Source organism: Sander lucioperca, chromosome 18 (genome assembly GCF_008315115.2).
Source record: "Sander lucioperca isolate FBNREF2018 chromosome 18, SLUC_FBN_1.2, whole genome shotgun sequence".
NCBI classification, from domain to species: Eukaryota; Metazoa; Chordata; class Actinopteri; order Perciformes; family Percidae; genus Sander; species Sander lucioperca.
This window is the reverse complement of record NC_050190.1, coordinates 9,546,811-9,570,295: the sequence shown is the minus strand read 5'-3', so window position 1 is coordinate 9,570,295 and position 23,485 is coordinate 9,546,811. Positions and strand designations below refer to the sequence as shown.

General features: G+C 40.6%; 2 protein-coding genes across 5 annotated transcripts; one reads left to right on the top strand and one right to left on the bottom strand.

The window, feature by feature from the left end:
- The first annotated feature begins 604 nt into the window (after nt 1-604).
- Nucleotides 605-7,679, top strand: selenon (selenoprotein N). Its single transcript, XM_031282047.2, has 12 exons — nt 605-1,042; nt 1,735-1,852; nt 1,985-2,115; nt 2,566-2,778; nt 2,863-2,987; nt 3,752-3,889; nt 3,980-4,061; nt 4,608-4,796; nt 4,912-5,017; nt 5,385-5,497; nt 5,602-5,703; nt 6,105-7,679. The coding sequence occupies exons 1-12, from the start codon at nt 860-862 to the stop codon at nt 6,270-6,272; spliced, it is 1,668 nt and encodes a 555-aa protein (XP_031137907.2). The 5' UTR covers nt 605-859; the 3' UTR covers nt 6,273-7,679.
- On the bottom strand, nt 7,284-23,167 carry si:ch211-15d5.11 (nuclear receptor coactivator 7). 4 transcript variants are annotated; one of them, XM_031282016.2, is made up of 16 exons: nt 23,039-23,167; nt 22,033-22,252; nt 18,993-19,189; nt 18,644-18,723; nt 17,019-17,162; nt 16,369-16,542; nt 14,593-14,724; nt 14,319-14,503; nt 13,789-14,141; nt 13,532-13,691; nt 11,855-12,038; nt 10,240-10,356; nt 9,041-9,193; nt 8,847-8,942; nt 8,524-8,597; nt 7,284-8,387 (listed from the first exon to the last, which is right to left on the bottom strand). In XM_031282016.2, exons 2-16 carry the CDS (start codon nt 22,131-22,133, stop codon nt 8,252-8,254), a joined length of 2,286 nt encoding a protein of 761 aa, XP_031137876.1. In that variant the 5' UTR covers nt 22,134-22,252; nt 23,039-23,167; the 3' UTR covers nt 7,284-8,251. The 4 variants fall into 4 exon arrangements, with proteins under 4 accessions (XP_031137876.1, XP_031137885.1, XP_035850337.1 ...); XM_031282025.2 differs by having other exon boundaries at nt 16,369-16,539; XM_035994444.1 differs by lacking the exon at nt 23,039-23,167 and adding an exon at nt 22,777-22,795.
- Between the last annotated feature and the right edge of the window lie 318 nt (nt 23,168-23,485).

The window sequence follows — 23,485 nt, the reverse complement described above, 5'->3', positions numbered from 1 at the left end:
CACTGCCCCTTTAAATGTGGGTAATTGTACTTTTCCAGCACCTAACTTCCGCTAAGTTAGAGATAATCATAGTCCTTTAACATCCGGTTATCACTTTCAAAATAAAGTCCTCAACGGTTAAATGGCAATGCCCTGCGCTGCTGCGCAGTTATTCTGTAAAGCCTTTCCCTGAGGAAACCGGCTTAGGGGAATATCAAAACGTTATTTTGCCGGTTATACGGAAGCGGGTTGTATCCTAAAATACATTTTAATGACCCCGCATATGTCTACTGTATGCCCGTGTGTCCACAGTGCTTTTTAACCGCTGGTTTCCATGTTGGTTTAGCCCCAGACGAACGTTTTTTAAACATTAGCTAGACACCTGTGAAATCACACAAATACATTTGAAGATAGAACCAGCTGATGGATAACAGGTTACCAATAACGGTTTGAACTTTCCCCTAAGATTTGTGCAGAGAACAGCCTACGATTAGACCGAATCACGGAGTAATGTACTGTTGACAGCTAGATTGAGCAAATGAGTGCTTTTATTTTGAGCCCACAAACGCCCAATATCCGGTTTCATCCTGGCTATTACTTGCTCACTTGACGCATTTTAACCACTTCCATATGGCTCTAGATTAGATGTGGGAAATAAGAAATCTGTGCTGCTAGCTTACATCACACAGCGGTTGCCAGCGATTGTAACGGCAGGAACAGATGCGCAGTCCCCGGCTACAGGATAACAGAACTGTCGCTATATTCGAAACACTTTAAGGAAAGAAAAGAAAGTTGTATAGTTATATTTATGTTGGTTGCTTTTTGGGGACGTTATTCGACGACTATGCCCTCGTCTAAATAGCTGTGGTAGAGGTCGAGGATGGCCGCAGACGTGGATAAAAAAGAGGACGATAACAAACATTCGCAGCAGAATGGGCATCAGAGTCCGAACTATGGATCCTGGATCTGCAGAGGGATCTGGACTCTGCTTATAGTCGGTGCTGTCCCTCTTCTCGCCTTTTGGATCAAGTATTACCAAGATGCCCAGCTCCTCAAGCGTCATGTGAGATCCACATAATAACGTTACACATGTCTCAAAATTTTGCAGTGATCTTAACTTAGTCATTTTATCTTGAAAACAACTTAAGGAAATAAAGATGTTATATCATGCTCAGAAAATGCTAATTTAATGCAAGATGCTGTGTTGTATTAAAGTTTGCATTGATTCTTCTGGTACATTTTATGACCTACACTTACTGTAGCATAACTGTAGGCACATTTTGTTGTACACCATTCGCCACAAAACACCACATCTGCAGTTTTTCCCACCCCATGGTGTTTTATTGGGGGGGGGTGCATATGTGTCACAGCTGGTAAAACTCAACCTCTTAAATCCACTGTTTGGCCACAGAGGGTATCAACATTGTTCAAGTACCTCCTCCCCCCTCTGCCTCCATTGTACAGGCGCTAGTAGGCACGCATCAGTCTGACAAACACATGCTAGGAATCTGTGGCCCTGGGCTGATCGTTATCCAGACAGGGCTGCTGGGGTTGAATAAATGCTATGATACCAAAAACAAAATACTAACATGAATTTGATTGAATATGAGTTTTATGTCATTTAAAAATAAAAATAAATATTTGTGTTCCATGTGATCAGACAGCTCATTGTCCTAGTTTTGATGTTGCATTGACAATCCCTGAAGCATGTGAAATGACAATAGGATCCGTCTAACGCATGTGCCCCCCCAATAGGAAGAGAGTGTTCGAACTCTGGGTGCCGAGGGGCTTTTTCTCTTCTCCTCATTAGATACCGACCATGACCTTTATCTCAGTCCGGAGGAGTTCAAACCTATTGCTGAGAAACTAACAGGTACATCACATTATCTTTCTCGCTGAATGTCCCATTTATTCAATACCTTGTCGTCTCTCAGTAAAACCTCTGTCTCACTGGTCACGTACGTATAACCCCACATTGACTGCTATCCCTATGGCTTCCTCACAGGAATTACACCCCCAGTGGATTTCGAGGAGGAAGTGACCCATGACCCCAACGGGGAGACTTTGACGTTGGAGGCCAAAATGCAGCCTCTGCTGCTCGACTCCATGACAAAAAGCAAGGATGGTTTCCTCGGGGTAAGACAAGACCACGCTGTAGGAGGTTTATTGTTCTCTTTCTCTCGACTACTGGATAGTAAACAATCAATCAAGGGTTTTAAATATAGTTACACATTCATTGTGATTTCTGAAAGGTTGAACAAACTTTTTTTAAAATAAATAATCATTATAGCAAGATACTTTAGATTATTGGAATGAATGCAATTATCATTCATAAACTTTGCAACACAACTCTCTGTCTGAGTCAGCTCTTTGTCAATGCAGTTCTGTGTAAGTGAGTAAAAAGCAGTAAATGTGTAAGCAATGAAGAATTGAATCGATAAAATAGCAGAAAACTAACTCGTAATCTTCTTAGACTGACTAAATTGTAACATGCATTTGTTAAGAAGCACATGTTCTAGTTTTGAAGAATATACTAATAATAATAAATTGATTTCCTCTCTGGTTATCTGCCTCCTGCTCTTGCAGGTGTCTCACAGCTCTCTGAGTGGGCTGCGCTCATGGAAGAGCCCAGCAGTGCCTTCTTCTTCCTTCTCTGTCAGCCAATTCAGGGCCTTCTTGCCCCCGAAGAACAAGGTGGCAGTGGGAGACACGTGGTGGATGATTCCTAGCGAGCTCAACATCTTCACTGGGTACCTGCCCAACAATCGTTACCACCCACCCTCACCAAAGGGCAAAGAGGTATTCTGAAAACTCATCAATGTTTAGTGTTAGGGGTTGTGATAATCACACTGTATATTAATAGCTGTTCTTATCCTGCTGCAGGTTCTCATCCACTCCTTGTTGAGTATGTTCCACCCACGGCCCTTCATCAAATCACGCTTTGCTCCTCAGGGCGCAGTCGCCTGCATTCGTGCCAGCAACGACTTTTATTATGACATTGTGTTCAGGTGAGGAGCAATTCAGGAGGAGACATAAAAGACCATAGTGGTGCTTTTTCTTCTTTTAGCCCATTACCTACAACATTATGTATAGTGCTGCCTAATATCCAGCACATACTATACATTTTAATGTCCCCCCTGGCAGGCAGCCATTGGTTTCAGTTTTATATCAGCATGCAGAGCCTGAGTCCACTTTACTTTGTTGTCAATGTTACATTATTAGTGCATGCTAATGCAGTTTCCAGTACTTTATCACCTTTTTTGAAAACTACTCGTTGTTGGAGTGGAAACACAAATGTGAGAATTTAGAGTCCGCTGCTGGAGAGAAACTTTTAAATGCAAGAAACTGCCAAATTCATACAACATGCTGCGTTTCATGTTTGATTCTTTTTTGCACTCAGGTTTGACTTTCTTGTTCAGACATCTTGCATTGCTTTTTAGCAGCAGCCTCAAATACCAGATGTCAGAGTCAGAGACGTTTTAAAACCTCACTCACAACTGCATCTCCATGTGACAGTAATGTAACATTAGCAAATCGAAAGCTGTCTATAGAGCCTATAACTGCCTGGAATCTTTGGAATCCATCAATAAGTGATGGTTTGCTTTGGAAAAAGGTCAGCAGTAGCGTTAAGTTTAACATTATATAAACACTCCACTGCTGGTTTGGTCTTTTCAAAGGCTACACCAAAGTCTTCCTGTTACTTATTGACAGAATACATTTTGAACATGTCTCACGTTACAAACTCAACTCCTCATTCTGGTCACTTCTACAGGATTCACGCAGAATTCCAGCTCAATGATGTTCCAGACTTTCCCTTCTGGTTCACCCCAGGGAAGTTCACCGGCAACATTGTTCTCTCTAAAGATGCATCTCATGTCCGCCACTTTCACCTCTACGTCCCCAATGACCGGTAAATCCTTTAACACCCAGTCACCTTTATGCATGCAGTCCCCACTCAGTGTGTTGTAGCTGTAGTGTAATGTATCCTGTTGTGTGTCAGGTCTCTGAATGTGGACATGGAGTGGCTGTACGGGGCCAGTGAGAGCAGCAACATGGAGGTGGACATCGGATACCTGCCACAGGTAGAGCTGCAGGGATGCGTTGACACTTCAGAAAGTCTTTTTTTCTTTATTTATGTAATACTCCAGCACCTCCTGATTTACTTCTAGGTCATTAAGGCCATTAAAGCCAAATCAAACTCATTCAGTAGAATTATTCTCCAATTGGGTGTCTTGTTTCAGGGTTAAATGTTTCCTGTCACTGTTTTGACCTACTATTCTCATCACAGTGTGTCCTAATGTTGGAGTGCTCGTATTCATTTCTTTTCCTTAGGGAGTTAGGGGCATTAAGCTTTTGTCCCATTCCCTTTTAACTTCAATTAGTCCTCTACATATTTAAAATATACCTAGGTTTTTTTAGGCATTATGGTTCATTGTGCCTCATTGAGCCATTTTCACTTTTTCTGTATGTACTTCTGCTTAAAACAGACACATTTCACTGAAGACTAGTTTCCTCAGAAATATGTCAAAGATCACAAAATCATTTTCCTCAGAAGAAAAAGTCTCATCTTAAAGTTTTTTTTATGAGAAGTTGCCTTATATAAAAAAAACTTATGAATGTGTTTACAGTTAGAGCTGCAGTCCACGGGCCCGTCCACTCCCTCCATCATCATGGATGAGGAGGGCAACATCATCGACAATCGAGATGGTGGTGGCGAGCCGATCCAGTTTGTCTTTGAGGACATCCACTGGACCTCAGAGATGAGTCGGCAAGAAGCCACCCGACGCCTGGAAGTCACTTTCTACCCCTTTAAGAAGGTAACCACCTGAGAAGCATTTATTCAACACATTTATTCAACACACTGTTTACACACTGGCTTAAATGCAGTGAGTTTCACAACTGTTTCATTGTTCTTATCATACTCCTTCCCAGGTGTCCTACCTGCCTTTCTCAGAAGCCTTTGACCGAGCTGCAGCAGAGAATAAACTGGTGCATTCCATTCTGCTTTGGGGAGCATTAGACGACCAGTCCTGCTGAGGTGAGATCATGAACATGTAGCTGATTTCACAGCATTGTACACTGTTATTGATATCTGAGAAAATATTTAAATTAAAGGCTAACTATCACATCCAAAAGCAATAAAACGCACATTTGTTTAGTTTAATACACTCAGCAGCTTTGCAACTACAGCCTTATTTGGTCTTGTGTGACTAGTAGCCTGTGGTGGCTAATGTTAGAAAACTTATACTTATTTAGTAAATACTGCCGTTAACATTAACACAACATTACTGACCAACTTTGTTGACTTCTCCACTTGTGCTACTGTTACATTAGTTAAGCGTTTTAGCAAAAAGGTGTATTTTAAACTTTTTAAACATCTCTGTCTCCCCTCTACACCTCTGTAGGTTCGGGGCGAACTCTTCGGGAGACAGTCCTGGAAAGTTCGCCCGTCCTGGCCCTGCTCAACCAGAGCTTCATAAGCAGCTGGTCTCTGGTCAAAGAGCTGGAGAACATGCAGGTGAGCAGTCAGGGCAGTGCAACACCCCAAGAAACTCAGCCAGTGATCAGTTGACTGACGTTTTTTTTTAATACTCTATTTGAAAATATTCTTCTCTAAAACAGGCTGATAAGCAGAACCCTGTGTTGAGTGAAAAGGCCCAATTACACCTGGAGAAGTACAACTTCCCTGTGGAGATGATGGTGGCGCTGCCCAATGGAACTATTGTAAATATTTGACTCTTTTTATATCAGCCTGCAATTTATAAAACATTCAGGACAGTTATTTAACAAATCATGTGTAGAAGTCATACAAATAAATATTTCTATTTTATTTTAATTAAATAGAATATTTATTTTTATGGCTATTTTATTAATTTAATAAAAAAAAATTGATAGTATTTCTATGGTAGAAGCACTCACACTGATATCAGTATTAAGTCAGTTAATTTACTTACTTAAATACTTACAGTATTTCCCACTGTCATGACGTGAAATTAATTGATGTTCATAATCTTTCATTTAAAAGAGGGAATGTCTTTCCATTGGTAGTAACATTTCCCAATCAACATTGGTATGAAAAAAAGTCAGACTAAAGGCTTCCATCTACTTCCTGTGTGTGGCTTTAGGTCCACCACATCAATGCCAACTTCTTCCTGGACCAGACGGCCATGAAACCAGAGGAGGAAGGAGCAACTTTCAGCTTCTCTGGTGGGTTTGAGGACCCTTCCACTTCCACTTATATCAGCTTCCTCAAGGAGGGGTTGGAGAAAGCCAAGGAGTACCTGGCACAGTAATTTGCGTGCGCGATAGAGACTGAGACACTAAACAAGAGGAAATGATTATCATTCCGAGTAATGATCCAAGATAAGGAAAACCTCCAACAATCACGTAGAGAAGCTTTCTCATCAGTGTTGGCAGCTGAAAAACTTTTTGGCCTTCTGTCCTCTTTGTTACTATTTATTTGGGTGTCTCTCCTGATCAGAACGTTTTATAAAAGTTTTTGTATTGTGACAAAATATTGCTTCTCAAACCTAATGTTATTGCCAATATGGTATATTTTAATGAGATACAAAGCAGTGACAGATATATAAACACATTTAGATCTGCTCTCTCTGTTTGTAGCTGCTGATTAAAGGTGATATAAAATGTAGACAGAGGCCAACACACCAAAACATCCTCATATATTTCTTCTTTTATATCCCGGTGCCGCATGTGCAATATTTAATGACCGAGTGTGTCTTCCTGCTGCTGAGTGTACCCAGAGACGGTGGGCCGGTGCAGCTGTTGCCTCTAGTTGTGCTTCAGCAGTTTGTGAAGACGTTGCCTGAAAGCTCTCTCCGGGCCGGGTGACGCCTGATGTTATTGCTAAAGCTGCTGGAGGGAACACCCCTCTCTGACTCAGGGGACAAAAGCAGCAGGAAAAACTAAACTGTGGCACATAAAAGGATTTAATCTGTTGTTTTTGAGTTTGAAACCAAATGTTGAATATTGCAGATTTTCTGTTTTTTTTAAGAAGTTGTGACCACACCAAAGATATGAAATATGTACAGGAGCTGGATTGCAGCTTGAACAGCTGTTGAGGTTCATATTTATGTAACTCAATGGAACCAACTGGTCATATGTTTGAAACTGAGAGGCACTTACTACATGTGCAGCTGTTTTCCTCTTTTAGGATCCAGTCAAAACAATGTATTTGCTCGTGTCTTTAGCAAGACAAGAGGGCCTTTAGGGGGAAAACACTGTTATTCTGTAACCTACCAGTGCCAGCTTTTCCACAAAGGTGAAATAATAAAAAAAATGTTTTTATACAAACTGAATTGTGCGCTTTTTGGCAACATCTGCCACACACTGCACAGTTTAACAATCAATCATACAAACGCTTTTAGAGATTAAATGTTCACTTTGTGCTGATTTTTATTAACTAATCTACAATACCGTACAACTTAAGCAAAGTAGATTGAGCTTTCAGAGTGAGAGCATGTTACGAATACAGTTGAATTGAGACAAAACTGCTACGCTTTGTCATGTTCAGAAACCGCAGTTGTGTGTGAGGCAGCATTTGAAATGAAAAGAGTTCAGAATAGCAACGAATGAGACTAAAATCCATTGCAAGTGCAGATGATCTTCAATTGAGAAGCTTTTCTCACAGTGGAGCTCTAGGTGTTTAGCATTACCTTATGCTGTCTATGACAATAACTGATGAAAACCCATAAAAAATGAATTGGTGTTCCGATGATGGGAGTGTGTATTTGTGGGACTTAGGGCTGTGTGTGTGTAGTTTGGTTTTCAAAAGAGAAATCTATTCATAAGAAGACTAACATGTTTCAAACTTTCAGCATTAAACTGAACAGTTATATGAAAGTGGGGACATGCATTACATTTAAACACAGACTTACCATCATGTTCATATGATAAATAATGAGATATCATGAAGTTATTGATTCACATTAAAAGTAAAGTGCAGTCTCTGAGACTTGTAACTCACTCCAACTCAGTTCACAGTTTGGCTGCCAAACCCACAGGAATGAGTCAACTATGAAACAGTCCACCATTAAACCCTAACTCCGGGATGTCGAGCTGTTCAAGATCAGCCTTGTTCGGTTCATTTCAGTTCACTTAAACCCACAGCACTTAATCACACTGATAAATCCAGCAGTTTGTGGTAGATTTTTTTTACATGGATGCTGCCATGAAATGAATGAACGGCTGTATTTGTCTTGATAGCGCTGATCAGCAGGAACCAGGCGACTCATAGAGAAACCCAGTGGCCTCTTCAGGTGAATGTCCACACCTCTAGCTCCATGACTCGGAAGTCATCGGTTTGTGAGAGGCAACAGTTGTTGAAAGTGTAGCAGGGGCTGCTGCGACCCAGGTACAGATTCTCATCCACCCACAGACCAAAATGACCACTGCAGAAAAAGAGACAAAGAAAAAACTTCTATTTTACTTTAAAATTTGGTAAATGTTTTTCCACATATGCTGAATAGACAGACAGAATACAGTTAATTACATTGAACTTGAGAGGAAGTTGGAAAAACGCATTACCTGCCTCCACCAATAGCAAAGGAGTCCAAATCTCCTTTGATAAAGAAGGAGTTCTCTCCAGTCCATCTGAAGCACTGCGGAGAAAATCACCACAAAACAGTTTTTGTGCCACTTCTCAAACATATAGTCAGAAACAAAAAAACTTGCTTCCTTTTTGGCACCATGAATTCAGGAAGTGGATTAATTAGAGCATTTTAAGGACATTTCTTAATGACTTTCTGACATTCTGCAGAATCTGTGCAAATTTTGCAGAAATTTTACAAATTGGCTGAACTAACAGAACTACAGTAACACCCTGTCAGGACGGTTGTTAGGTGTCTCACCTTGAAACGAGGATGCAACATGAAGAGGAATGTTTCTCCTGTGCCGTAGAACGTCTCACTGAGCCTCAGAGGGTGAGAGAGGAAGGCCCCGAATGTCTGATGAAGAAAAAGTCGCAGCCACAAAACACAATTAAAAATAACAGACACTGCAACATCTATAATTAAAATTAGAGCTAACGTACAGTGTGTTTTACCTCATCAAGCTCATCCTTGATTACAATGAGCACAGGGGAGTCTGTGGCACTGAGTTTTCTGTAGAGGGACTTGAGGCTAGCGCCGTGACGGGATGTACTGTAAGCCAGCTGCCAGCTGCGTGCAATTGTCCTCGGAGGAAGCTCCTTACATAGCTGACAGAGAAATAAAGGAGGGGAGACATTTTTTAATTAACAAAGGTGAGGAAGGAAGGAGTAGGAGTACAAACAGGTCCAGAGACTGACATCTAAATCTTTGCAGCAATCAGCGTGCTTTTCTTTTCTTGAACTTAGTGTAGTTGTAGCACAAGTGATTAACTAAATGGAGATGTTTTACCCCCTCAAAATTAAAACAAGCATCACCACATAAACTAAGTCTTACATAGAGATTAGTTGTCAAATATTTACACCTCCTAACTCCCAGGTGTAGCTAACTGTTAACTGAATAGCTGATGGAACCAACTGGCCATACTAGCTTGCTAATTTATAAACTGTACTATAGAGTGAAGGGTATAACAGGTCCTCACAAAGGAAAACTAAAAAAAAGAACTGTTATGGGGAAAAAAGGAAGAAACCTTACATATGGGTCGAAATATCTGATTGACACTTGATTAAGATGCTGTTTAATAATGATGCAAACAGTTGCAGGCTTCACTCCTAAACTACGACAAAAAAGTGTCAAAAATAACCTTAATTAACCAACATCATCACAGATGGTACGTCATTTAAATATGCCTAGAATGTTAAAGAAACTGGGAAGATTTATCTTAGAATTCATAAAACAGCACAATATACCTCAAATGGATTAAGTATTTATTTCTATACAACTATTTCTAAAACAGATATATTTCCCCATGAATGCACCTAATATATCACTTAAAACGTTATGGTACAGCTGATGTTAGTGACTTCCTGTGTACATAGTTGATTGCTTTTAATTGGAAAGCACTACAGATGTTTCCTAGCAACTGATTTATTCATTACTAAATTCTCAAAGTCCCGCTGAAATCACAATTAGTCATCCCGTTTGCAGTCAAAAATCTTTGGAGAAATATCAGAAATGTTCATTTAAGTTTTAATGGTGCAACATGATTTAGAAAATCCCTACTGTGAAACTAGCTAGTAGTTACTAAGAGACACACTTAGTGATGACTTTACAACTAGCTGGTGCATGTGTGTGAAGAGTGTGCATCGTCACCCACCTCACTGACATGTGAAGCTTCTAAAATCTGGCTGATCTCCACGATATTATCGAGTCCGTCAGGGTAGCTGTCGATCACCTGGGTTGGGTTGAGTCCACTCTCCTCCATCAACACCATCTGCAAAAAAAACATGAATACATTTAAAAACAAACAAGCCAGCGGGTTCTAGAACATCGGGAGGCATGATAACTCATTTCTGTCTTCATAACGTTTCCATCTGTTGTGACCAGGGCATGAAATTGGCACCCGCCCACCCGCCAAATGCGGGTAACTTTTGTGATTGGCGGGTGAAACTGTCAATCTACCACATTGGCGGGTAGCCAATGAGAATTGAGTGATTCAGACTCGTAACTATCGGTAAGCAGGGTACACGGTTGCTTACGGGCCTGGTCCAATCAGGGGCCCGCATCACTGGAAGGCACTGATTGACAGCCGGGTCCTCCTATCGCATTTTCATTACTCACACAATCTCAGCAGTCCCACTGACCAAGCGGGAGTGAGAACGGGTAAAATTAATTTCCTAGTTTCTGTTATGAAGACGAGACGTGTGTGTGACTCGAACATCTAACATTTACCAACAAAACATACAGCGAAAGACCGTGCAAAACATTTCAGACCGTCCTGCCAACATGTATACATTTTAACATAAATGTACGCTGTAACGTTTTTTCACTCTAAAGTCAGCGCTGCTGTTTCAAATTGTCGGCTCTCTACAGCGGGCGGGACTGCTCCGTTTCCCCTGCGACTGACACGCACACACAATCACACACAAACACACACACAAACGCACACGGTGGATGCAGGAAAAAACGCTGATGAGACGTACAGGATGACCTAAATTGAGGACAGCTACGTTATTGTAAGTGCAATGATAAGTTAAAGTCCAATAAGTACTTTATTAAACCGTATGAATGTGTCCCAGGCCAGGATAGGAAATTAACTAACAATGTAAAGATTAACAAGCCACTGACAATGACAGATATCTTCATATTTGATTCATCCAATAAATTATTTTGTGTCTTAAATCCACCAGCCTTTTTCATATTATACCAACATTTGCAGCATCCTGAGCCTTTTTGGTAAGGTTACTAGAAAATCTCAGCCCAGAGTAATGAATTAATAGTAATAAGTATTATTCTCCCCAAAACAAGTTTCCTTTTTAATTATTTTTTTATTTTTAAGAACTATACAAAAAACATTCATGTGTTATGGTGCGCATTCACCAGTGTTTTGTTGTTGTGGTGCGCGTAGGCTACTCCTGATTTTGTCATCTCATCTCTTGTATGCAGTGGCGTAACGAGCCAACACCAGGCCCCTATGCAGGATTATCAAGGCGGGCCCCCCTACTACAGCACGTGATGACGGCGCAATGTCCACCAGTAGGCTACCATGAATAGGACAGGATAGGATCATAGAGACACAGCAATTCCTGTTTTTCACCTTATGACGCAAAAAAAAAAAAACTGGCTGGTAAAAAGTCCCTGTGGCAGGTGGATTTAAAAATCCACCTGCCACAGTGGCTGGTGGTCAAAAAAGTTAATTTCATGCCCTGGTTGTGACACTCCCCTTGAAGCAACTGTGTTCACAAACGAGAGACTGAAATGAGCCCACTCACCTCCCAGTCGTCCCCTGTGCTGCGGTGCCTCTGGAATACCTCCTCGTCCTCCTCTTCTTCCTCTTTGTCCGAGATGAGTACAAACTCCTCTTCGTGACGGTCCGCCTCCCCCTCCTCCTCCCCTCCCTCAAGTATACACAAGTCTGGTCGACTGTGTGAAAGGTAGGCGTACAGCTCGTCCGAGCTGCATTGGAAAGACAAACAACCCTAACAGCTGAGTCAACATGGCCAGGCACATTAGCAGGTATAGCTTTTGAATGTAATTTAGGCTTTAAATGTACTTTCATGAATATATTCCCAAATGAGTAATTATAATAACTTTAACTGAGGTGGAGTTTTGGATGAAGTGTTGTACTCAACAGCTTTTAGGAGGAGTCTGAGATTCTGGAGAAAAATTGTTAATATTTGAACTCCTCACCCAAACATATACACCCCTCCCATCAGCGTTCCCTTGGAACGTTAGAATGTGCCAGATTAATCGTCCCTTTGCTCACACTGCCTTTCTCTTTAAACATCCATGGCATTTCCCCTGTCTTGTGCACGAGCACGAACAGAATAGTGTTGTGTGGCTCTGCCCAAACCACTTTGTTTGTTTCCAATTTACAGAGCCAGCGCTGTGTACAAATGAACCATAGACTGAATAAAATAGGAATCCAGATTTTCTTTCTGCGCACATCTCAGACAGGACAGCTACTGGACCGTGAGGAGACTGAATTTGACAAAATGTGTATTGGATTAGAATCGCAGACTCCACCTTTAAGTAAAGTAGTAATACAACATTATAAAAATACTCCATTACAAGTAGAGGTCCTGCATTCCAAAATTTTGTTCAGTAAAGTATAGAAGTATTGGCAACTAAAAATGTACTCATGATGTAGTATGGTCCCTGTCAGTGTTATATAATTTTTATTGATGCATTAACATGTAAGCAGTAATTTAATGTTGAACCTGGTCAAAGTGGAGCTAATTTTAACTGATTCATACTGTCAGGTGGTTTAATTAATAAAAATGCATAATTTTTGAAAAACAGATGTTTTGTTGATAAAAAAATCTTACTTTAAAAATCTGAGTGAATCCCTCTGAAATGTAATGGAATAATATTAACTACTAGTATTAAGTATCATAAAATATAAATATTCAATACTCAAGTATTGAGTATGTATATCTAAATAGTACTCAGGTACAGTACTTAAGTAATTGTATTTAGTAACCTCCCAACACTGTTAAATAGTTACTCTTTGGATGCCTTTCACAGTGATCCTATGTAACTGACTGTTGATAGATTTATTTCCAAAAGAGCTGTCTTTGTACTTCTTCTGTAATGTTTACGGAGTGACGAGAGATTGGTAGACAGAGGAAGTAAATATTTAACTGAAGTGATCAATTTGAGCATCACAAGTAAATGGAGTATGTTAATATCAGACTGAAGTGGACAGGTAGTTCAGTTCAGTACTACACAGCCTGTGAAAACAGTAATGTCTTCTGTGGCTCTGGAGAAAGAAAAAAAACAAGACTAGGTTCAAACTTTGTACACAGCTGGACCTTGTATGTGCACGTAGCCTCAGTTTACCATACTTAAAATTAGTCTTGTTAAGCCCCCAACTGCGATACTAAATCCTTGAAGTACCCCTTTAAATCTCTGGTATGTGTACATTTCTCTGCTATTAGTTACTGTACCTCTCTTGTGAAAGGGCAAGCCAGGCATCCCTTCTTGGTAAAGTTTTGGCCGATTCCAGCTGAAGACCTCCTGCACTCTTTTTCTTTCCTGCAGATGGCTGAACCCGCAGTCGCACAAACATCAGACTCCCAGGACTTCCTGCTGATGACCTCCGAGGCACTGACAGTAAAAAGAGAACAAGGGTTGACTCATGGTAAGGAACATTCAAACAGGAAAATTAACCATCTTTAAGACAGATCGTGATTCACATCCTTACCTGCAGTCTGACTCTTCACAGAGGACTTCCCTTTTTCATCAGTGTGCAGCAGCACCTCTTGACCTCCACAGCAGAAGGTGGCAGCACTGCTCAGGACAGCCACCCCCAGGCCGCCTACAGACGCCTCTGACAGCACCTCTAGAGGGCTGCTATCAAGCTCCCCCTCAGCCTCCGCCATGTCTCTGCTCTCTGCCTCCTCCTCCCCAGAAACCTCTGTGGTCAGGCTCAGAGCCACACTGGACAAATCTGATGGAGGCAGCGGAGTTGGGACCGACTCCTCCTTTTGGATTGGGAAGCCGCCTGCTCGGCTTTTGGCTGTTTTAAACTTCTGGAAAAATGTCTTTCCTTTTCTCCTAATAAGAAAAAAAAAACGTGTATTGACTTTTCATGTAATCTGAGTCTGTGTGTGTGTGTGTGTGTGTGTGTGTGTGTGTGTGTGTGTGTGTGTGTGTGTGTGTGTGTGTGTGTGTGTGTGTGTGTGTGTGTGTGTGTGTGTGTGTGTAGTTTAGAAAAGGTGAAACATTGCTGACCTCTGCTGGGACGTGTTGAAGTGAACATGTGAGATGTCAGAGAAGAAGGAGACAGATGCCAGATTATCAACAGAGCACGACAGGAGGTATTCCTCACAGCCATTTTCCTTCACCAGAGCATGTGTCTTACACGGGTCAAAGAATATCTTATTTGACGTCACCAACAGGATACCTGAAACCACACCCTAACAGAGACAGAACGTGTTGATGTAAGCCTACAGATGTCTACTGGTGTAGAAAACTGAGACCAGACGGAAGTACTGTTCACACCCACCTTACGGTCTGTGATGTTGCGGCAGAACAGTTTGAGGTACCGCATGGCCTCTGGTCCCTCCCCCTGACAGCACTCTGGTGGCAGAGCCAATAAGCAGAGCTGTCCATCAGGCATCGGCACCGTCTCCACATCCTGTCAGCATCACATATTCAGTTTCAGCGTTAACAACCAATTGGGCCTTGTGATGAAATAATAAAATGACGAGTCGACAACAGTTTTCAAAGTTGATTAACCTTTCAAAACTGTTAATTAAGTTCAAATTCAGAATATTTATTGTTTCTAGCTTCGCAAATGTAAATATTCGCTGATTTTTTTCATTATAGTAAACCCAATATATTTGAGTTTTGGACTGTTAGTTGGACAAAACAAGCTATTTAAATAAGTTAACTTGGGAAATTGTGATGGGCATTTTTTACTATTTTCTGACGTTTTGTAAACCATAAAATTGAAATATATAAATCAAGCTAGCAATACAACGGTAGTCTCTAATGTTCTATGTGATGATCACTTCCTTCTCCATTCATAAAGGAGCTCCATAATTCCATGTGTATGTGCAGAAAAGACGTGAAACAGAAGCTAAACTCAACTTCAATACATTTTATGTAAATTGAATCCATTACATACAATTTTAAGAGAGAGAGAGTTTGATGCTCGCTCGCTGTCTACATAGTTTCGAAAACAAAAGGATTTCTTTTCCTAAATTCAGTGCTGTAATGTTTTGATGACCGTATTTTGTTTCGTTGCTTGTATCCCCGGTAACATGTTCTGTTCACCTAATCCATTATAAAAATCTCCTCGGCTCATTTTTCTTCACTGCAGCTAATAACTGACTAATAAGATGAACAGACACTAATGGGATACAATCTGTTTAGCTACAAATGCATCTGTTTCGTTCTTATTGATTCTTCCTTTTTCAATACAAAACATACTGTCAATATTATCTTACTTACCGTATTTAGTTTTACTCATTATGGGGGATTACTTACTGCTGAATTGCGTGTTAAGTGTCACTGTCAAAAGTTATGTCATATACGGTAACCTTGGTACCCACAGACTATAAAAACACTTTTATTCAGGGTTCTTTTTTAATTTCCTTCCATTCACAGACTTTGTTTAAATGTATGTTTCATGAGGTCTTAAAACGGCTGGTTGGTGAACACTCTCTGAAGGTATACTTTGACCTGTTGCATTAAGAGATCAATAGATTATTTAACCTACAACCCCAGAAATTAGTATTTATCCTAGTCTTCACCAGTAATGGAGGAAGTACTCAAATCCTTTACATAAGTAAAAATACAAATACCACAGTACACAGTCCAGTACCAAGTCCATCATTCAAAATCCTGCTAAAGTATTATCGACTAAATGTACCCAAAGTATCACAGAAAGATTACTTGTTATGCAGTAAAATGCCCCATCTCTCTGATACATTACAATATATGACTATTAGATTGTTAATATTGATGCATGTTTGAGCAGCATTTTATTGTTGTAGCTGGTCAAGGTGGGGCTAGTTTGACCAACTTTATCTACAGTTAGGTAGGTTTAGTCTACTGGGTCCCAACCTAGGGGTCAAGCCCCTCCAAAAAGTGATAATATGAGGGGCCGTCAGATAATTAATGGGGTGGAAAAAAAGAAAAAACAATCTTCTGCTACACACATTTGTGTTCATTTTTTGGACTTTTTTGTTAATCTTACACGCATGCTTTAAAACAATGCAAAATGTGTGCTTTCGAAATCGCAGAATGTGCAACAAAGGAAGTTGTTTTTTCTTACCAGTAGTTTGTCATATTCTGCCTCTGGTGAGGGGGGCTGAGGTTGAGCAGCGAATGTTTCCAAAGAGTCTGGATCAGCCTCCGCCTCTCGCTTCAGTTTAGGACCAAAGTCCGGTTCTGGTTGAGAGGATCCTTGACCAGTGGCAGTGTTTTTTCCCTTCGGGACGACCAGCTGCTTCAGAATAGAAGCCATGATAAGAATAGCTCTGACATTGAATTAGATACAACCCGGTGACAGGAGTGACTACTTCCTCTTTCTACAGGCCTGCATTTCCCTAATTCTCTCGGTTTGTAGTCACATCTTAGCTCCATAACACACAGGACATGAGGGTTGTGGATGAGGGGCTAGAGGCATGTTTACAGCTAAAGCAAGTTGTGCCATTAAAATGACTAAAGAGTACACATTGCATATTATCAGTCTGACTTTGCTCACAAGGATAGGTTTCTAGGTGAGGTATTGATTGCCTGAATTGGTTAAAGACGGAGCAACACACTTCCTGCAGCTGTAGTCATAAGACAGACAGGGGACATGTTTTGTAAATCCAGTCAACAGCAGGCGAAAAAAATTCCATTCTTTTACATACATTATATACACACTTAAAAACTGCGTCACATGTCAGGTGCCATCATGTGCTTACAGTTGACTCTTACCTCTCTCGGGATGAGGGTAGCAGATGAGGAGGGTAAATTTGAAGAGCAAATGGAGGGACCACGACCCATTTTGCCCTCTTCTGAGGATGTGCAGTTACTGTTAAACTGAGATGAGACGCTGAACACCATGTCCCCAGGGAGACCCTGAAACACAAATGCAAGAAAATGTTCAGTAGAGGTTCAAATCTGATCACACACCCGATGGCAAGAACTTTTTCTTTATTCGTGCATAAGATCGTTTTGCATCCATCTTCATGCATCCGGCAGCCTATGTATGGAAGAAATCTTTCAGTTGTACAGGAGCAAATAATATTGAAGAGCTCTACTAACAGCTACCTTAACAAATTACTGACAAAAAATATCCACAGCCATTTGTTGTGCAGATCGCACTGCGTGCTTCCTCTCTAAACAGTTCAAACATTTACCAATCAGATCAGATTGGATGTGAACCTGTGAATCAAATGTAGTTTGCGAGTCGAAACAGGGAGTGAAGCATCAGTTCCACAACTGTCATCCACTGACAGATGGATCCTTTGACCTAAATTAGATTACTTGCGCCTGACAGATTATGTGACCACAGAAAAACTGTGGGCTTTTGTGTGGTTGTGAGCATGTGGATGTGTCTGGAGCTGTGTGTGCGCTTGTCTAGGTATAAACTACATGTGCGTGTGTGTTTGTTTGTACATACAGTATACTTTATATATGGATGAACATTATCTTTTTTTTTTTTTTTTTTAACATGCACTACTTAGATAACAAACACAAGCTGCTCAAGAGTTAAAATAAGGGGATGCACAGCTAAAATCTCTACTTCAACCTCAACATACACTCACCACAAAATACATGAAGTTGAATCAACATCTCTCTAGAACATTACATCCTTTATGAAGTTAAGATATATTGCAGGACTGTGTTAGAGTGCATTACTGTCAGTTAGGTGTGTATACAGTAAATTAGCAACTGAATATATGGGCTTCCTGTTCAGCTCAAAGGTGAAATAACAACAGTAAAAATGACAAAAAGGTTACTGACTTTAAGGAGGAGAAGAAAAAAAGAAAAAGGGAAGAAAAGATGATGACAATTTCCAAGCAAAGGTCAAACAAATCAGACTTGAGCACTAACTAATAAGCACTAACGCCCTTTTCAGATCCATGAGAATACAGAGACTATCACAGGCAGACAGAAACAAATCAAGACTTGCGTTGATATTTAACAGCTCAGAAGCATAACCAAACACCCAACTGACAAATACCTTTGAATAAACATCTGAATATGCATTCCTGCGGCTGTATTTGTTGTAGAGGCTCTGAAACAGACTCTGTTTTCTCATGGCGTTCGTGAACAGCTCTGACAGCTCTGACAGCTCTGACACTCATCTTTGAACCTTGGACGCTCTTTATCAAACTCTTTCATGACCATAATTGTGAAACAAATTACCAGCCATTTAATGCTTGCTCAAGCATACCTCATTAGATGATTTATAGATGCAGCAATGAATCCATCATCTGTATGTCGCTTCGCAACTTCCCAAATTTGTCTTACTTATTCCCACAAGCTGTGTTCCTCAATACACACAAGAAGTCCAATAAAGTCTGAAAAGTCAAAAATAAAAACATGTGACTCACCCTGCTGCTTGTGCTGTCATCTGACGGTCCACTCATAGGCTCTAGCTTCACTGCAGTATTGTTAAGTTTGCATGAAGTCCCTGGGTAATAAAAAAAATCAATATATCACACCTCATGAAAAAACATCTGGAGCAAGAGCTTCCTAAAAGGATTAATTCACTACAGCTCATATGCCTGCCATTCCTCTCTGTATGGAAATAACTTTATGCAAAGGCATGATGTTGCCAACAGGGTCAGTATGATTATGACAAATATAAAATGTAAATTCACGCTAGAGTTCATCCTGCAGTCTGCCTCTACTTTAACAGCCTGCTCCCTGCCCAGGAGATATCAAACACTGCAGGAGCACCTTGCAGGTAGTACTGGCGCAGTTTGGGGTTTCTGATGTGGGGGGTGTGGTCAAGAGGACGGCCCACTGTGGGTTGGTGCTGACGCTGGCTGCTGGCTGCGGGCTCCTGCATTACTCGGGCTTGAGGTTGAGTCTCCCAGAGCCGCTTAGTGAACTGCGGTGGCTGAGAGACGCCAGGAGGAAGCTTGGAACCCAGCCTGAGAGAGAGATCAGAAAAACAGATAAAATCACCCTACATTTAAGTAGGTTACACATCTGCTAGTCTCGCATTGCCAGACCTAGCTCCACAGAGCTGCGGAGGACACATAGCCTGAATGTATTCTAAATCACACTAAACCATGACATAACTAACTGCTCCCAACAGTAAAAATTCACCCTCAAACTAAATTAACATAACAACTATTGTTTTCATTAACGATTAGTCTGTCCATTATATATATTTAATTAATCCATTAAACATTTAGTTCAAAAAAGGTCATTATATAATAAAAGTGCCCTTTCAAAATTCCCTGAACCCAAAGGGATGTCTTTAAATTTCTTGTTTTATACTATATAACAGAGAAAAGCAGCCCGTCTGCACACTTGAGAAACTGAAAACATCAAATATTTGGTACTTTTCTTGATTAATTATTACTAATTAATTATAACTAATAATTGAGTATCAAAGTAGTTGCCCTTGAATTTTCTGTTGATTCACTAATCGTTAAAGCACTAATTTAGATTATAAGGATTTTGAATACAAAAACAAACAAATGCCCAGGCAGGAAATCAGAAAATCCAGACCTACTGCCCTGATATAGATAGGTACATCTTATAACTGCTATGCAACTGATATTAAATCATATATTTCTTTTAACCCTCAAAACATAACAGATTGACTTTTTAGCATGACTAAATGCTATCAATATTTTGATGTTTTTTTCAGCTTAATGCTGATAAAATGAACTTCACAGTCAGATATTTTGGTGTCACATCCGACCAGGCACTATCTTTTGAAAAGCATGTGTAGTGTTTGATTTGTTCCTGCTGAGCTGGAACAGCTGAGGAATATTGCTAAACTTACTGCATCCTACCGCATGTTAGACAGACATGCCTGGATCATTTACACATGGTCCAAAATGCTGCCGCAAAGCTCTTAACTTTTTTTTTAAGATTATTTTTCTGGCATTTTAGTCCTTTATTTTTATAGGACAGCTGAAGACATGAAAGGGGAGAGAGAAAGGGGAATGACATGCAGCAAAGGGCCACAGGTCGGAGTCGAACCCGCGGCTGCTGCGTTGAGGAGTAAACCGCTATATATGGGCGAGCTACCCAGGAACCCCAATCTTAACTTCTTTACACAGGTTCTTAATATATAGACTTTGCTCACTTACTTACGTACTGTAAGTTAATGATGTCATCAGATGGCATGAGATATTCCATCCAAATACCTGTAGGTTTTATTGTATGTAGCGCATAGCCATAAATCATAAAATGTCCTTTTATTCAACTGAAATCACTATATGATTTTGCTGGAACCACATGGCGGTAGTACCATAGGATGTATGCCTTTATTCACTGTCTTTAGAGCAGCCACTAGATTTCTTTATTGATGACATGATCGCCACAGTCTCTGCTACAGGTTCAAACTCCCAAATGGATATTATTTTCTGAAACCATCGATTATTTGTTGGTCTATAAAATAAATAGGGATTTGCCCTCGAGTCCGAGTCCGAGTCATTTGATTTTGAGTATCTACTGATACCGTCCCGATCCGATACTTCTATAATATATAAAAAAAGAATAAAGAAGAGCGAAAAAACAGATCCAGGATGTTCCTTATTTTTTATTTAATTCACCTTATTTTAACATTCAACAACTCTGTTAACAAACAGAGCACTTCTGTTACATATCTCACAGTTTGCTATGGCAATGTTGTTGTCATCAACTTTATAATACCTCCAGACTGCAGACATACTCGCGCTTTCCACTTCAAGCTGCTTCCGTGTTCTACTTTGCCGGCATTTAACCAATAGCGTCTCTGCAACAAAGTGATGTCATGCAGCACGCGTTGCTGTTTCTGTGTGGAGTCATAAGGGTCTAACTCTGTGCCACCGCATAACTATAGATGTGTTAAAAAATAATGAGAATACATATACATATATATCCGAGTCCTGATCGGGAGGTAACGTCCGATTCCGATCGAGTCTGAAACCACGTGATCGGGCCCGATTTCCGATCACGTGATCGGATCTGGACATCCCTAAAAATAAAGTCACAAAATAGTGAAAAATGTCTATAACAATATAATGGAAACCTAAGGTAACATGCACACATAGGCTACAAATTGCTTGTTTTGTCTAACAAACAATAAAACCCCCAAAGATATTCATAACACACAAGACAGAGAACAGCCGCAAATGCACACATTGAGAATGCCGGCAAAATAATCTATGTTTATTAAGGTTCCCTTATTAGCGTTTGTTGCTTTCAACCACATCTCACAGTCTTCATTCAGACTTGATTAATTAAGCTTAGATTATTTCTGTACATATACTGCTCCTTAAGGTCAAGACTGAATGCCCATGCTTAGATATGAATTCTATTTCAGGGTGGATTTTTCCCTTTAATAGCAGTGATTCATGGATTAATTGTTTAGAGTATTTGAAGTGTGAATAACTGTACACAGCAGCATTCACAGTCTGATCAGAGTTATTTATAGGGGGAGTGGGAGTTGTCTGCACTCTGGATGGCTAATTGTAGCTCTCACCCACATGATGCTCTTTGATGGAATGTGGAGTCCTCCAGTGACAGTGAATGAAACCAGCTGATGAAAATGTGCATTTTGTGCTAACAAAACAAGCTGATTTGTATTGTACTCTGGCATGGCACATGCTTAGTGGTAATCTGGACATTTTACCTTTCTTATGAGAATAAAGAAAGACTGAATTGTAGTGTGCTTAAATCTGAAAAGCAAATGCCAGCCAAACTCGTCACATGTCTGCTTCAAGCTTTCCCCTTTGTTTTTATCTCCAGTAATCCACGTATTTAGAGGCCTGACCTGGTCTTGACATTTCCAAAGTAGCTGGTCCTGGTCTTGTCCCTCTGGGGCTCGTGGTCCGTGGCTCCCATAGTCTCAGGCCTCCTCACGGACTGAGCCATCTTCTGTCTTTCTTTAGTCTGACGCTGGCAGTGGTAGCAGTGGCAGAGGAATAAGAGGCTCAGCTGGCATCCTTCCTCCTCCTTTTATTCCCCATGCCTACCTTTTGCCCCAGTTACACCTACACAAGACAGGAATTTATAAGATGTGGGCTGGGTTTTACAAAATCTAGGCAGAGGGAGGGAGAAGGGAAGGCAAAACGTCTAGCTGCAGCCACCTGACCCTATAAGGAAGTGAGCTAGACATTTAGCAGAGTAATAGAGCCAGGTTTACAATTCAATTAAACTGTCAATAAATCTATATCATTTTGTGTGTGTAGGCCTACTTGCAACCAATGTGTCTAAGCTCTTGGTCCAAGGTTGATGCTGACCAGGTACAGTTTGCACTTCTCAATAGTTTAATATTTCTATAATACTGTTAAGTAGAACATTATTACATCTCAATATGTTGCTTCTTAAATAGATCAGATGCTGTGTTGTAGCCCTTAGCAGTGCATAGCTGTATTTAGACATGACTTCCTATCAGGACATTTAAATGCACCTGGCTACATCATGCAAACGCCTAATTTCGGCAATTTATACTGCATTACAAGGCTTACGTTACATACCTTTGGGTGGTGATATGTGTGTTATCTCAGATACATACAGGGTTAGCCTAGCGTTGTCCTGCATCCTTCAATATCTCCTAACATTACTCACATGGTCATATGATTAAAAGAAAGATCACAATGTGCTTCCTGTGAATGCTGGGGTGCGATAACCACCGTGGAGGAAGTAAGCCTTTTAGGCGACATTACAGAATGATCGAGACTGCTGCTATATGGCAGGAAAAAATATGACATCAGCAACTCTACAGAGATGAAAAATACATGGAAGCATAAGGTAAACTGAGCGGTATCGTTACTGACCTGTGTCTTGGCCAGGGATGGAGACGGGCCGCGGTCATATGAGCGCGTCCTCATATTGCAGTGTTATGATATCACCGCTGACAACAATTACAAGTTCGATATTCAAGCCCCGCCTAGTGCTTAAAGCCCACCGCCCCGGCCGGCTGACAGCAGCGAAGGCGGAAGTAGATTGGAGTGATACATCTTGTGTTTTCAGAGAGCTCACGAAGAATTAGAATCAGCCAAGTATTTGTGAATACATGCAAGGAATTTGAATCCGGCTTTTTGTTGCTCTCAATGTCAAGTATATACACAAAAATACACGGCAAAAAAGAAGAACAACAAAGCTGAACAAAGTAGACATTAATATTTGACTGTAGGCCGATATGTCTGTATAAAAAATGTATCGGCTATATACTACATGTATACGTACATACACACATGTAAACAAACAGCTCTTTGAGGATT